This window comes from Acytostelium subglobosum, assembly GCF_000787575.1.
Source record: "Acytostelium subglobosum LB1 DNA, scaffold: scaffold18, whole genome shotgun sequence".
NCBI classification, from domain to species: domain Eukaryota; phylum Evosea; class Eumycetozoa; order Acytosteliales; family Acytosteliaceae; genus Acytostelium; species Acytostelium subglobosum.
The window spans coordinates 573,695-588,784 of record NW_012236515.1 but is presented as its reverse complement, the minus strand read 5'-3'; the positions used below and the strand labels follow the sequence as shown (position 1 = coordinate 588,784).

Sequence of the window (15,090 nt, the reverse complement as noted above, 5' to 3'; positions counted from 1 at the left end):
CACGTCAGGACCTGAAAGCAGCGCAGTGCGTTACTGTATTGTCAATTAATCGATTACTTTGCGTCCTCACTCTGATTGGTCGTCGTTGACTCTTTGTCTGTGTTGTAACCCATCGGGATACCGGACATGCCCGTGATGGCCTTGGTCACCTCGGTCTCGCCAATCCTGGTCTCGAGTCCACGATATGTCCTTCCTACAAAGTACTCGCTGGCATTGGTCGCCGTACTCAATTGTTTGAGCTTGTCATCGACTGATACCATCTCGCCACCACTAGTATTGGATGTTGTTGTTGAAGCTGCTGCCGATGCATTGTAGAACTTTACAATCTTTCCAGAGCTCAATGAGAAGTGATACCTGTTGCCCTCTTCATCACTGACGTCATCCTCATCACGCTCAACATCAGATCTTGTTGTCGATTGATTGCCATCATTGAGTGGCTGTACCAGGTGAGGGAACAATCGGCCAAAGTCTGTGATGTACTGGCCAGTCCATTCCTGTCCTCTCAGCGCCAGGTTGAGTTCAAATGGTGTGGCAATTGGTTTGAAGTACTCTTTGGAGTCGATTATAGTGTTCTCTGGGCATGCAACAGCCACAAATATATCAATCTCTGAGAAGTTGGCCAACTTTGGTACATTCAAACGTCCAACCACAAACACATAAGGCTTCTTTCCAGCTTCCAATATCAGCTTCCTCAGTCTCTCAATAGTCTCTGAGTATTTCTCTACATTGGCGGTTGGTTGGTTGGTTGAGGTCAGGTGTCATGTTTGATTGATTGCATGGTCGCGCCCAAGGCACATCCTGACGCAAGATACATACGGACAGTGAGTGTGGCCACGACAATACCAATAATGTTGGCATCCTTGCATTTGTTGGATATGTAGTAACGCTTCATCAATGATTGTGACTTGGTTAATGTGACCTGTTGTATCTTGTTGTCAGTGTAACTATAAAACTACATTTGATTGATTGATTGATTGATTGATTGAGTATAAGTCAGTCCAGTCCAGTCCAATCCAGTTCATTTCATTCCTGTCCAAGGATATGACATGGACATGAGATGACATACAGTGTTCTTGTTAAAGTTCATTAGGAGGTTGGTCAATGTAACGCATTCCTCTCCAATCCATAATATTGTGTACTGTTCAATGTCTTTGTGATCGATTGATAGCTTCCTGCCAAAGATCAAGTCATCACTCTTTGTCTCTGTTTCCAATTTAGTGTCAAATGATGATGATGGTGAAGTTGAGCAGCAATCACTACTTCCATTGTTGTTACCACCACAACAACCTTGATCAGTATCATCCTTGTTGTTGTTGCTATTGTTACAACATCCAGTGTTGTTGTTGTTGTCGCAGTTGGCAGTGGAGGTCGGTTTGTTATTGATGAATGATTGACTGTAGTATATATTGTTAAAACTGTCAATGTCTGTTATCAGATGTACATCACTTGCAGGCAGTTGTTCACGTAGCATTGGTACGATGAAGTGATAGGGCAGATCATAAAAGATGATCACCTTATCACTTGATGAGAACTTGTTTCTAAAGCATGTGACGAATGTATCCACATCGAATTGCTTGCGTCCAAACACGTATTGTACTGGTAGTTTAGTTGCCCTGTTCGTTCGATTGATGGATTAGTGAGTGAGACATGAATGAATGAATGAACAAACATACGGTGATAGACATGAATGACCATAATGAATAATAAAGTCAGCCTTTAGATGTGAAGCTGTAACTTCATCAACACAACAGTTGCCATATGATGTGTCTCCAAGTATGAACACTTTGCATTGTGGTGCGGCTGTTACTAGTTTGGCAGTGATAGTGCGGCCAGCCCACAACAAACTATCCGGTAGTTGTAGAGCAACACGTTTGAAGCCAAACTTTGCAATTGTATCAATGCTTGTCTGTATCTGAAAGTATTCATCATCGAATACATTATTGTTATTATTGTTGTTGTTGTTGGTGTCTTTTTGTGGTTGATGTTCAGGTTGTTGATGAGGCGCAGTCAACAACTCATTTGTTGTATCAGTGTAGAATAGAGGTATATGTTCGACCATGTTATCTCTATCTCTATCTCAATTTCTTGTAAGTTGTTTCTTGTAAGATGTGTGGGGATGGGCACTAACAAGACCTTGTCTTGAATTCATTCGTTCGTTCACTTTACAAAAGTTGTTCGAATCAAACAAATAGAGAATAACCAAGCAAGTTAGTGGACCAGAAGTTCAGACAAGGGTCAACCGTGGTCAACAACATTAATTGTTTACAACAATGTTGACATGATGTCGAAGTATGTCATGACTTGTCAAATCGTACAAGGGTTGACAACATCATGATCATTGTCACGCTCGAGACGAAACGAAATGAAACGAAATGATATTAACCCTCCCCAATAGTCATGTCAACACGAATATAGCAAACATATATCCTTGGAATGTTATTGGTATTACTCTTCGGACTCAAAGAATGTCCGATATGTTGAAGATTGCATAGATAGTCTAGCTACACGTAGACGAAACGGGCTGGGAACCGTATGATCGCGAATATCCAATCACCAATCACACACTTTGAGACAGTCCATCGTGTGTCTTCATTCCGGGCTGCCAGGATGATCATCTGATCGGTTGCTTTTGATATTCGCGATCGTATGTAAATCAAAGATACATCAGTGATGTTGGGTCCTGGGTTACAATGTCATCCGGAGAGGTGATGGTCGTCACGCCCAACTTTGAAACAAGGTCCAGCTAGGCAAAACAAAAAAACAAAACAATGTGAAGGCCTATCTCTTTTGTTTTGGGGCCGAATCCCTGTTGCATTTGATAGAGGCTTCCAGTTCTGAGTTGTGGCGCGCCTTCGCTTCAATCAAAAACCTGAGTCCATCCGAGCGTGCCCGCCCCCCTGCCAAAGGTTCGTCCCCAAGCATTACCAACGCTTCGCCCGCAACAATTAGAGGCGAGGGGGTAGCCCTGACCCCCCGTTGCGCCTCCTCCTTGCCGGCCTACGAAGTCACGTTCTTCGACCCCCCCTTTCTTGGCTCAATTAGTGGTCAACAATGCCAGACAGGCGACTTGTAGGTGTCAATTGATCATCATTGCGGACGCGAGTCTAACCAAATGTGTGTGTTTGGGTGAGTGTCTATGAGAGTGGAGGTGATTGATATTGAGTTATGATATATAGATTAATCCATGGTGACCGACCTTGATAAAGTTAGTTCACTATTCTTATCTATTATCTCGAATCACTCGTTATAATTCGTTAAACAGGGAACAAGAACATCAACAATAATCAAACAATCAAACAATCAATCGATACTGCAATAACATTGTTTACAACATCACACACAGATATAAATAATAATAATAATAATAAGAATAATATAATTAGAAGCGACTCTTCCCCATTCATCCATCCATCCACCAACAACAACAATTACACTACCTCCACCTATCTACACTCTATCTTTTACACCTTATTTGACTGTTTTATTGCCAAAGGACATCACAAACCTCGACCCACAAGACGCCCATTTATACAAACACACACACATCACGTACTTGAACCCAACATCCTCACCCGCAATCAATCAAACAAACCCATCCATCCCACCAAGACCACCAACACGGGTGTTACTGTCCACTGTTCTCGAAATTAAGCCTATCAACCAATCAATCAATCAATAGAACCTTAAATCCTACCACTCGGGAAAGTCCCACCAACAGCCTCGTGCCCATCAACTTCACCTTTGCTCTCGAGTGCGCCTCGATTATAGATAGCTAGCTAGCTAGTTAGCACCTCTTCCTCATCAACAACATACGACCTATTTTTTATTTTACTTCCCAACAACCAACATCCATCATCCAACAACCAATCTAAAGTTATTTACCAAATACGATCCTCCATCAACATCCTATCTATAACTCATAGTACTTACTTTATTCAGCGCTACCAACATCAAACTTTTTATTCATTCTCTATCGTTGGAATCAATCCATTCATTCATTCATTCATTCATTTATTTAATCAATCGATCACCCATCCAGTAATTCTATAATTCTCAATCAATAACTCAACCAATTAATCAATCAATCAACCAACTATCAAGTGTACCTCGTCAACCCATCAGTTTAATCCATTTTTCGTCCTCTGGACATAGAAGTTGATTGATATAAATATTAAGTGGAAAAATCAAAGAACCAGCAAGCTCAACTAATATAGGCCATATTTATTGGTTGACGCCAAAGCATATACCAAGACATCTCACTCCTAGCTAGAGTGGGGAGTTCTCAAACTTCCATTCACAATGGGAGACTCTATTTATAATAGACCAAACCTGGATAATAATAATAATAATATCAATAATAATAACGGACAATTCCAGGTCTCAATACCAACATCTACACCAGCACCAACAACTACTACTACTGTATATCAACAGACACCGACACATCCACAACAACAATTATTTAATATTAATAATAGCCAACCATACCTACATGGCTATCCTCAGAACTATCATCCACAATATCACCCATCAATGATTATTCACGACCAACTCAACAATGTTGGATATCCAAACACTACCGCCCATAGCTACCCAGGCTACCACATGCTCCCGTTTCCAACTGGTGCTGCCCCTTCTCCTATGTCCATGCCCATGACCATGCCGATGGCCATGCCAATGAACATGCCAATTCTGAACATGGCAGCCCAGGTACCACCCGTTGGACATCTAAGTCCCCCTCCACCACCCATCCCCGCTCATATCCTGATCCATCCCAACCTCCACTATCACCAACACCATCAATATACTCAACAACAACAACAACAACAACAACATTCAATTCCATCTTCACCAATTGATTCACCTTATCAAGCGGCCACTTCACCTCCCTCGATGGTGTCGTCGCCACCGTCCACCCCATTGACTCCGTTCAGCTTGTCCAACAGCACTGCAGGCTATCACGAGTTAATAATAAATAGCCAGACGTTGTCCTCTTCCTCCCCGCCCAGCCACAACGCCCTATCTCCCTCCTCCCCTCCACCAAATAGCGATCTTCTCCTCTCCCTCACACCCATCTCCAAGAAGCGCAGTGCTTCTTGGATCGAGATGCCCAGCTCGCCATCGCCTTCGCCCTCCCCACGCGGCAGCCAAGTACGCCACATTGCCGACCTCCTTCAAGGACACCTCAAACAGCGCAAGAGGGACCTGCCCCTATTCCTTGCTCTGACCAGTGTCCAGAAGACACAATATGTACGTCTACTCAAAATCAACATTCCCAAGGTATCACAATGTTCGAGTGAGGAGAGTAAGACCTCATTGCTCTTTGACCTATATCTCAAACTGATGGATACTGTCAATCATCCAACATCGATGTTGGGAGATGATGGCATCGAGGTGTCCTCTGGATCAGTCCCAGTCTCTGAGATACAGCGCACATCATGCAAGTTAATGGCACTTGAAGATATCCTCGAAGCATCCAACCAGCTCCCATCCAATCGTCTGGTAGTCCTCACCGGATCCACGTCCATGTTGTCCGTCCTCGAGGAGTTCTGTACCCAAATGTAAGCCATTGAGCCAGTGATCGATTGATTGATGAGCATGTACTAACACATAATATATTTTTACAGGACATATGCCTATGTACTGGATACTGATGAGGCCACGTTCAAATCTTATCAACAACATTGGCAAGGTATTCAGAAGCCTCATATATTACTGTCCACCTTCGATCAATCATCATCCTATCACCAATACTCCAACAGTGATATTGTTGTCCATTATGACCATTATTGGCAACAACAGACACCATCCACTACTGCTGCCTCCACAATGGACAATAACAACAACAATACAACATCAATGATGTTATGTATCAAGTTGATTGGACAGAACACTGTAGAGAATTGGGCATACAATCAGGATGAGCAACAACAACTTCAGAGGTTGCAACAAGATGCTCCAGGAGTCATCTCTCCAAAGTTCACGCCAATGAAGGATAAGATGGTCGAGATGATGAAGTACTGCATCGTTAAGATGTCCTCATCACCTTCACCTACTGGTGGTGTGCCAATGTCGGTGAGGAAGTCACAAGACTCTCCATCCCCATTGACCTCACCATCTCTTCCAGGCTCACACAAGACCACGCCATCTCTAGCTCCCCTTTATGTCCAGGCACATGACGGAGAGATGATGTGGAGGAGCCCTAGTCCAAAGACCAGCAGTCCACGCCTCGCCCATCATCTCCCTCAAGGTGTACCCACCGACCATTCCTCAATCAACGACTCTGCAAGCCTCAGCTCATCAGACTTGGCATCAAGTGACAAGAAGAAAAGGAGTAACAAGCGTCAGAAGAACTTGGTATGTCTCACTCAATCAGGTTGGAATTCCGTCCGTCATCTCTAACTCCTCCGCCTGGAATTATTCCAATCACAGTTAGAAAAGTGTTGCTTCATATGCAAGCAACAGGACGATGCACAGGGAAACAGATTCATTGTGCTCTGTAGGTCATGCCCCATGATATACCATCGCTTGTGTGCTGGACTGGCACAGACACCTCGGAGTTGGAAATGTCCAAGACATACTTGCTCAAAGTGTAAGAAGACATCATCCGATACTGAGGGTAGCTTCTTCTTGTGCAAGGATTGTCCATGCTCGTACTGCTTCGCCTGTCTGCCCAACGACATCACAATATTGGACAAGAGCGAGTATAGTGAGACAAAGAATGAGTATGCTACCGCTTCAGCATCGTCATCAACGACATCATTAGATGAGTCTGCTGATTCTCCGGGATCATTGGGTGCGAGCCGCGGTAGCAGTGGCAGCAGTGGAAGTGGCAGCGGCCGCAAGACACATAAGCGCCCCATGGTATACATGGTGTGCGGTGGATGCAAGAGGAATGCCTCTAGTGTCGCCTCACCCTCACCCTCTGGCAGTCCGATGCACAGCCAATCAGCGGAGCAGATGTCCAGTCCATCGTCCCGCAACCCAGGTGGTGTTGAGCTCTCTCCATCTTCCTCGTTTGGGCTCTGACACCACCCACACATCCAATGGTATCCTGCTGCGATGCTAGTGCTGGCACAGGTTAATAAACTCATTCATGGGCATGGCCGCGCCTCTCTATCTCTCACTCATACATTATGGTAACCAGATCTGTTTATTCTCTAGTTCCATGCGCTCGGTCATAATAATAGTCACTCTCTCTCCATCGCTCCAAGTGCGTGCGTGCTATTCTAAATGGAAGTCCACTGACTGGCCATGTGCGCCACGGAGTGGAGAGAGGCCATGCTTATTTACGATGGAATGATGGTAAAAGGTCTTTTAGGTCTCGCTGTTCTATAAATGGGTTGTTGCCACCTTCACCAATGGTGCTACCACTGATGCCGAAGCTGGCAATGTTGTTGACGTTGACGTTGACGTTGCTATTGGTGTTGCTGCGGCCACTGGTGAAATGTCTGAGGGGAAAGGGACTAGTGTCGCCACCACTGCCGCCGACGAAGTTGCCAGCGTTCCGTGACGACCCGCTTGGGCCTGGCAGGTAACTCAATATGTTGCTTTGTGGGTGGATCGGTGATTGTGGTTGTGATTGTGATTGCTGTTGTTGTTGTTGCTGTTGCTGTTGCTGTTGCTGTTGCTGTTGTTGGTGTAGTTGCTGATGCTGAAGCTGATGCTGTTGTAGCTGTGATTGCCAGATGACCATCTGAGGTACCAGTGAGTTGATGTCCTTGTTCAACTGGGCCAGCTGCAACTGAGTGGACTCGGTGTGTTTGGTAAGTTCGGCACGAACTCTGCGCTCCATTGACTCGATTCGTGATGTCAATGCTTGTATCACATCATTGAATAGTTCAACCATGTTGTTGTTGTTGTTATTGATTGAGCCAGTGTTGTTGATGCTAGGGACAGGCCTGTGTTGTATCTGTGTGGTCCTGCTTGCACCATCATCCAACGGGGAGGAGGCCATTCCTACAATGATGATGAATCATCGGGTCAGTGGGAGGGGAAAGGGAGGAGATGGAGGAGGAGCTTACTTATATCATGCTTGGGTTTCTTTAAACTAAATGATGAGGTCGATGAATTATCAGGTATGCATTCATCACTGTCGTCTTCATTGTCGCTATCGACAATCTGTCGTTTCCTATGTGAAGTGTCATGTTGTTGATGTTGGTGTTGTTGATGTTGTTGGTGATGTTGCTGAGGTTGTTGAGGTTGTGTCTTCTGTTGTGTGTCAGAGTCAGCTTCATCGCTTGCCTCCATTGCCATTGTGTCTACATCATCCAACTCGTCAGGCCGAGATGTTGTCCATGGATTAGTGTACGCCTTTAGCTTCCAGTATCCATTGCAGCCAAGCTTCTGTATGCCAGACTTGAACACCTTGGAGTGTGATAATGCATCCTATTGATCGGTCATCAATGTTAGTTTGTGCGCGCAGACATCTTCCATCCATCCTTCTCCCTCTCTCCGCCCTTACCTGTATCTGTTTCTTCCAGCGATTGGATCTACTCCTTGAGGGACACAAAGAGTCCCAATGATTGCTCATATATATATATACATCTCTCTTCAATGAGAAGAACTCTTGGTTCTTCCTCTGCTCCTTCAATGAATAGAATACGACCCATAATATAGTTGCCCTGTTTAAAGGTTATGTTAAGGTTAGGGCAAGGTTATGAACGAACGAATGAATGAATGAACATACCATGAGGACTTGATTCCTATACACTTTGGTGCACCAGATGAACAGACGCCACACTTTAGTTTGCTCTTTGAGCAGCCAATCTCACCAACAGACGGCGACGATTCGAATGCCTCTGGTGGTGGGTGATGCGAATTGTTGCGAGGTGTGCGCGAAGTAGGTGACTTTGTATTTGTAGTCGATGTAGATGTAATAGATTGTTGTTGTTGTTGTTGTTGTACGTTCTTGTTCTTTTTGTTATTATTGTTGTTATTGTTGTTATTGTTGCTATTGATGTTATTGTTAATGTTGGTTGTTGTTGTTGTTGTAGATGTGATACTAGTATTGTTATTTATGGTATCATCATCATCACTTGATGGAGATTCAATATTGTCAGGAGCTCCTCCCCCAGAGGTTGGTGGGGAGAATGACATCATCAGTTGATCCCTTGTGTGTGTGTTATTGATAGATTGATTGATTGATTTATTGATCACAGAGTGATTGAGTGAGTAAAGAGTGACAAGTTATAAATAAAGTAAAAACAATCTCTCTTATAAAAGGAAATATATATTATATTGTATATATATTTGATTGATTATGATCAATAGCACTCATGAGTGTAAGTCATTCAACTCACATTGGAACAATGATGATTGATTGTGTGAGTGCACGAGAACTTTGGGTCCTTACCCTCAACCCCACCACCCTACTACACATACACACATCATGCAGTCTGAAATTGGTACATTTGAATGGGTTCATTCCAGCTCATACTCTAAATCAAACGCCCAACAAAGGCTCTAACCCACACCCCCAGCACCCGTTGGCCCTTCCGCAAAGGGCAGGTGACCAACACACCTTCATACATACACGACATTGGTTTAATCCCCATCCATTGATGAGATGGGGTGGAGGAATAGCAAAGCATAGTGAGGAGAGTATGTCATGCTACCACGTTATAGCATGAGAGTTAGAGAGAGTTAGAGTTAGAGTTAGATTAAGAGTAGAAGTAAGAGTGTGTGTAGCAATCAATCAATCAATCAATGTGTGAGTTTACTTGCTTTAATGATAATGAATGTATGATTGGCAACATCATCATCATTATCATTTCTCCTGCAGGTTGAGTATGGCTCGAGGCGCAAGATCCTCCTCTTGTAGAGTGCGTCCAAGCACGTCGCCTACCAACTCCTTCTTTGGAAAGGGCGTGAATAGTACAAAGTTGTTGATGCCTTTCTTCAGTGTGACAAAGTAGTAAATGTTCTGTATCTTGTCACTTGCGTTGAAGTTGCCCTTGAGCACGTCGCCGCCAGGTAGACGGATCTACATGATGAGTAAGTAGGAGTGTTAATTGATTGACTGATTGATTCATTGATTGGGAGGGTCAAGCATACCTGAATGATACAATCGCCAACTGTTCCAATTGTGTCTGGGATTGTGGTCTTGGGCAACTCGACGGGCTTCTTCTCGTAGGCCTCCAATGCCATATCATCGTCGTCTTCCAGTGGTTCATCATCTTCGTCCTCATCATCTTCATCAATGTCGTCGTCATCATCTTCGTCATCATCATCATCTTCATTATCCTTTGTCTTTGTTTTTGATGATGATGAGGTTGACTTTTGTTGTTGATTGCCTGCAGTTGTTGTTGATGATGTTGCTGATGATGTTGAACCATTGTTTGCACCAGCGAGTGATAGTTGGATGGCCATCTCCAACTCCTCCTCCTCTGATGTATACTTCCTTGCCTTCTTATTCGACTCCGGTTGGCTGTGTCCCTGTTGTGAGATAATAAAGTGTTGCACTAGAATAGAGAGGGTAGGTGTTAGGGTCGACGCGCGCGAGATTGACGCGATATGATAGACGGATGACACTTTACGGAACTTATAAGCATCGTCAGAGTTGAAGTAACCTTCATGCATATCCTTCTTCATTCCAGTTGTAGGGTCAATGATGGAGACGTGAGGATAAGAGGTGACTGGATACAGAGTGCAGTACATATCACCCTCGGGATTGTTGTGATTGACCTGCCAGAAGATGAAGTGATCCTTGATGTAGGACTTGAGTCCTTTGTCCGACCATGTGTCTCTGTTCAATATCTGACAGTCAAAGTTGGTCACATCCTGTATATTCACCAGTAGGTACAACTTTGCCTGTTCGGCCAGTTGCTTGACCTGCGCAAAAGTACCAAACGACAGTACATCATAAGGTGGTTCATACAGCTTAGCCAATGCCTGTTGTTTAGGTGTCTGTTTCATTGTGTTGGGCAGGGCTAGAGGTGGAGGGGAGGGGAGGTTAGTGAGCTGCGATCGGCCCAGCACGCCAGCCAGCCTTGCATCACACATACGTCCAATCTTGCCCTCTGAGGTAAAGTCTCTGAATGCTTCGAATACATTGTTTCCATTGGGACCTCGCACTCTGTTGATGGGTATGCCTGGTATGTAGTTGGCAATCTGTGAGGGGTCGATCATTGTGTCAAGCATGGCAGGGATTGGTGCTCGAACATTCTCTTCGTCATAACCATGATCCATCATCCCACCTGTATTAGTGCTGCTACTACTTCCACTGCCACCTCCACTATCCTTCCTCGAATGACCACTGGTTGAGTTATCACTATCATTGCCTGTATCATGTATCGCAAAGTAATGATTTACACTCGCATCCAGGTCCCATCCATTTTGCTATTCATCATATTATTATTATTATGTTAGATCATTATTGATTGATTGATTGATTGATTGGTGATCAAACATACCTCTAACAATAACAAAGCCTCTTCAGGATCTGATGAGTTTGTTAATGAGAAGAATAGTAAGACCTTTTCATCATTATCCATCTTATACTATATCTGTATCTGTATATCTATCTATCTATTTCTTATTTATGTGTACAAAGTAAAAATGAAGAACGCCCCCTTTAACTTTTGATCATTTAATTGTTTGATACTGGTGGTGGATCAACAAATAAATTGAATTTTCGGTGAAGTTGTCAATAAATGAGAAAACACTATTCTTACAATCATTACAATACTTAATATTTATTGATATATATCATAAGTATAATATATATATCTTGATCATTGTTCGATGTGACTAAATAGGAAATGAACTTCCAGATTGCTCTCATTTACCACCACTCAACCTAATAAGGAAATCTTGAACACACAACAATGAATGACATGTGGGGTGCTGAACAAACAAACACAACACAACATGACAGGACAGGATACAACATGGACACAACATGATACAAGTACTTGAAGTCCCAATGTGCATTCATCTTCTTCAACTTTGAAGTCAACAAAGATTATATATAATATTAGAATATTTTAACTAATATTCAATGAGAAAGAATACACTTACAAGTATGAACGTATTAGTAAAGCATTTGATGTCTGATCAGGTGCACAGTGTATGTGTAGGATCAACCTTGGATACAGCATTAAAAGCATTAAACACTCATGCAATCCATCGTCTGCCAGTAGTTGACGAGTCTGGTATGTATCATTCAATTAATATTACAAAACAACAACTTGGCTAACTGGTATGATTGAAACAGGAAACTTAAAGGGTATGATAACAGATAGGGACTTGAGATTGGCTTGTGATAGTCCATTCTTGCCAGAGTCAAATGAGGAGAGAGTACATAAGTTGTCAATGCATAAGGTGGAGATGGTGATGAAGAGTAATCCATTGACAATTGAAGAGAATGCACCAATAGTGGACGCTGCAAAACTACTTAGAGTGGCCGATATTGGAGGTCTACCTGTTGTTGACAATTCTGGTAAACTAGTTGGTATATGTACACGTAGTGACTTATTAGACCTACTCATAAGGATACTGGAACCTACTCCACCTCAACAATAGACTATATCTTATTCAGTGATTGGTTGAACAAATGGTGATCTTTATTCCAATATTACATTATAATAATAAAGCATAGGCTATATATTTGATATATGTACATATAATAAAGATAAGATTGGAGGAACAGGGTTGCATGATGTCCAACTTCCATGCTTGCCTGTCCCAGTAGTGCTGACTATGTTGTATTCAGTCAGGAGACACACTCCGCAATCTTATCTTCCACCTCCATCTCCAAAGCCAGATGAACGCCTTCTTCAAAGTAGACGTTGTCCTCATCCTAGATGCAGTTGGAGAGGTTGCCCAACCAGTGTACCTTTGCAAGTAGCTGTCCTCGGACGCCCTCGTGGAGCGAGGGTGTCTTTGGACAACACGACCCGTCCACATAGACGTGGACCAGGAGACAACTGACAGCCACAAGACGTGGCAGCAGCAGCAGCAACAGCAACAGCGGGCTGGGTAACAGTCTTCAAGTGCACAATGACAGGAACATTTACATGATGTTCCACTTGCCAGTGTGCTTGTAGTGAGTGAGAATGTTGTGGATACGACGACGGATCTTTGGATCTTGGTCGTTGTGCATTCCCTCCAGAGTCTGGATGACGGACTCCTCGCGCCAGAGCGGGGATCCATCGCATAAGTTGTGCATGACCTGGTAGCGCACCTTTGGATCCTCGTCGTGCGCCATCTCCATGATGCGGGCCCAGAGCAGGTCGACGTCGGCCTTGACCTTGCATGGGCACATCGTGCGCAGCACCATGCGACGGGTAATTGGGTTCTTAGACCTAGTTAATTGTAGGTAGCCATCCATGGTGAGGTTCGGGTCGTCGAGACTCGGCTCTGCCTCGGGGTCGACCTCACAGACCAGGTGCGACTTGGGGCGCTCCTCCACCAGCGAGTAGTCGACGGCGGCCTTCTTCTTTAGCAGACTGATCAGCTTCTCGATTGGCTTGCGATCCTGTTCAAAGTCCAGTGCAAAGTCCTTGATGACAATATCAATCTGCTCACGGAGCTCATCGATTGATTCAGATTCTTGAATGAGACCACTCATATATGATACAGTATCATTGTCCAGTTGATCATTGAAGTTGATAAAGGCTTCATTAATGCATTCGACAATAACTTGATTCATTTTTTTTGATTGATTGTTTGATTAAATTAATTAATTGAATTGGATTGATGTTTTGGTATTAGATATATTTGTTTGTGTTTATCTTATCGATGACATTATACTTCACCTTCTGAATATGCTTTATAACATGTTCGATTTTCAAATTTCCAGCGATCCAGGCATATCCAGCAAAACAGGCAGAACTGAGAATAATTCCAGTTTCAAAAAATGAATCCAACAGAGTTACCAGAAGTCACTGGAATTTCATTCTAATTCACGCTCTTTAGCTAAAGGTGAGAAGAGATAGAGTGTTTGATCCATCAATCAATCACACTATGTTGTGATGTTGATATCAACATGATTGTGAGATAGTGATAGACACATCATTCCAGACATAAACTCATAATCCATCCCCTTATCAATCAATCAATCCAGTGGCTGAATGGTTGGGCTTTGCTTGGTGGATCGCCATACCGGTATTAAGTGATCGATCACTTCACACACTCATTTGGAAATGAATGATACGATACCTTTGGTACGAGTACTATAGTATTGTTGTTGGCGGATCGATCGATTTAAGTTGTTTGTGTGTCACCTACATTCTACATCATGATTAATAATAATATTGAATGTTTGTTTGGTTGATGGGATGAAGTAAGTGTAAGTGAAACAAATATGTAATAATGTTTGTGTATTATAATTAGAAACTTACAATTAATTGTATTTAGGGTTCTAATCAATGACATGTCATGGGTCACCAAGAATGAATGTTGTACACTCGCATTGTTGGTGACCATCATTGTGCGATTGGGGGGTGGGAGTGAGTGTTTGGTTGCGTGATTGACACTGAATCGAATCCATTGTGTGCGATGGAGTCAGAAGGTAGGTTGGTAGGCACGCCAACCATTGATCATTGACGTGTGTGTTTGTTGTTCACAGACAGTCAGTCTAGTAGTAGTATCGATCATGAGCGATACAAGGGTAATGGATTCATTTTACCACTTTAAGTAAGTCAAGGTCATATCATTATTATTGATTGATAGAGTAGTGATGGATTGATTGATAATCAGACTGACTGACTGACTGACTGACTGACTGACTGATTGACAGTCTATCATTGAAGGTTGGGGGTGATAATGAGAGATCGTTCACATACCAATAGCCACTATGTGTGGTGTGATACGGATCTACCCTTTGACGACAGACTGTCGTCTACATCACCATCAGATTTGCTCGATATAAGGTCAATGTCACAGTAACCATCATCCCGAAGATCCACCCTCTGAGTGAGTATCACTCACACTCTCACTCACACCAACACTGATTCACGTTGATCTTTACCATGATGATGAGGTGGATGTGGTGTTGACGGCTAAATCATTGTCCCACCTTACCCTAACACACGCACACTCACACACTAATAGATGTAATGGTGTAAGCATGTCATCTGTCTTTGG

At 43.2% G+C, this 15,090-nt stretch overlaps 6 protein-coding genes across 6 annotated transcripts; 2 read left to right on the top strand and 4 right to left on the bottom strand.

Moving 5' to 3' along the window:
* Positions 1-53: 53 nt before the first annotated feature.
* On the bottom strand, positions 54-2,059 carry SAMD00019534_085560 (hypothetical protein; the record flags this gene model as incomplete). Its single annotated transcript, XM_012896447.1, has 4 exons — positions 54-721; positions 817-952; positions 1,067-1,613; positions 1,674-2,059. The coding sequence occupies 4 exons, from the start codon at positions 2,057-2,059 to the stop codon at positions 54-56; spliced, it is 1,737 nt and encodes a 578-aa protein (XP_012751901.1).
* Positions 2,060-4,533: 2,474 nt separating this feature from the next.
* Positions 4,534-7,029, top strand: SAMD00019534_085550 (hypothetical protein; the record flags this gene model as incomplete). Its single annotated transcript, XM_012896446.1, has 3 exons — positions 4,534-5,561; positions 5,628-6,357; positions 6,433-7,029. 3 exons carry the CDS (start codon positions 4,534-4,536, stop codon positions 7,027-7,029), a joined length of 2,355 nt encoding a protein of 784 aa, XP_012751900.1.
* A 256-nt stretch (positions 7,030-7,285) lies between these two features.
* On the bottom strand, positions 7,286-9,099 carry SAMD00019534_085540 (hypothetical protein; the record flags this gene model as incomplete). The annotated part of the gene is made up of 4 exons (XM_012896445.1): positions 7,286-7,959; positions 8,025-8,388; positions 8,465-8,624; positions 8,690-9,099. The coding sequence occupies 4 exons, from the start codon at positions 9,097-9,099 to the stop codon at positions 7,286-7,288; spliced, it is 1,608 nt and encodes a 535-aa protein (XP_012751899.1).
* A 670-nt stretch (positions 9,100-9,769) lies between these two features.
* On the bottom strand, positions 9,770-11,495 carry SAMD00019534_085530 (hypothetical protein; the record flags this gene model as incomplete). Its single annotated transcript, XM_012896444.1, has 4 exons — positions 9,770-9,985; positions 10,057-10,931; positions 11,007-11,340; positions 11,415-11,495. 4 exons carry the CDS (start codon positions 11,493-11,495, stop codon positions 9,770-9,772), a joined length of 1,506 nt encoding a protein of 501 aa, XP_012751898.1.
* A 530-nt stretch (positions 11,496-12,025) lies between these two features.
* SAMD00019534_085520 (hypothetical protein) lies at positions 12,026-12,525 on the top strand (the record flags this gene model as incomplete). Its single annotated transcript, XM_012896443.1, has 2 exons — positions 12,026-12,155; positions 12,218-12,525. The coding sequence occupies 2 exons, from the start codon at positions 12,026-12,028 to the stop codon at positions 12,523-12,525; spliced, it is 438 nt and encodes a 145-aa protein (XP_012751897.1).
* Positions 12,526-13,018: 493 nt separating this feature from the next.
* Positions 13,019-13,654, bottom strand: SAMD00019534_085510 (hypothetical protein; the record flags this gene model as incomplete). The annotated part of the gene is made up of 1 exon (XM_012896442.1): positions 13,019-13,654. A coding segment is annotated over one exon (636 nt), but the record flags the coding sequence as incomplete, so codon positions are not given.
* Positions 13,655-15,090: the final 1,436 nt, after the last annotated feature.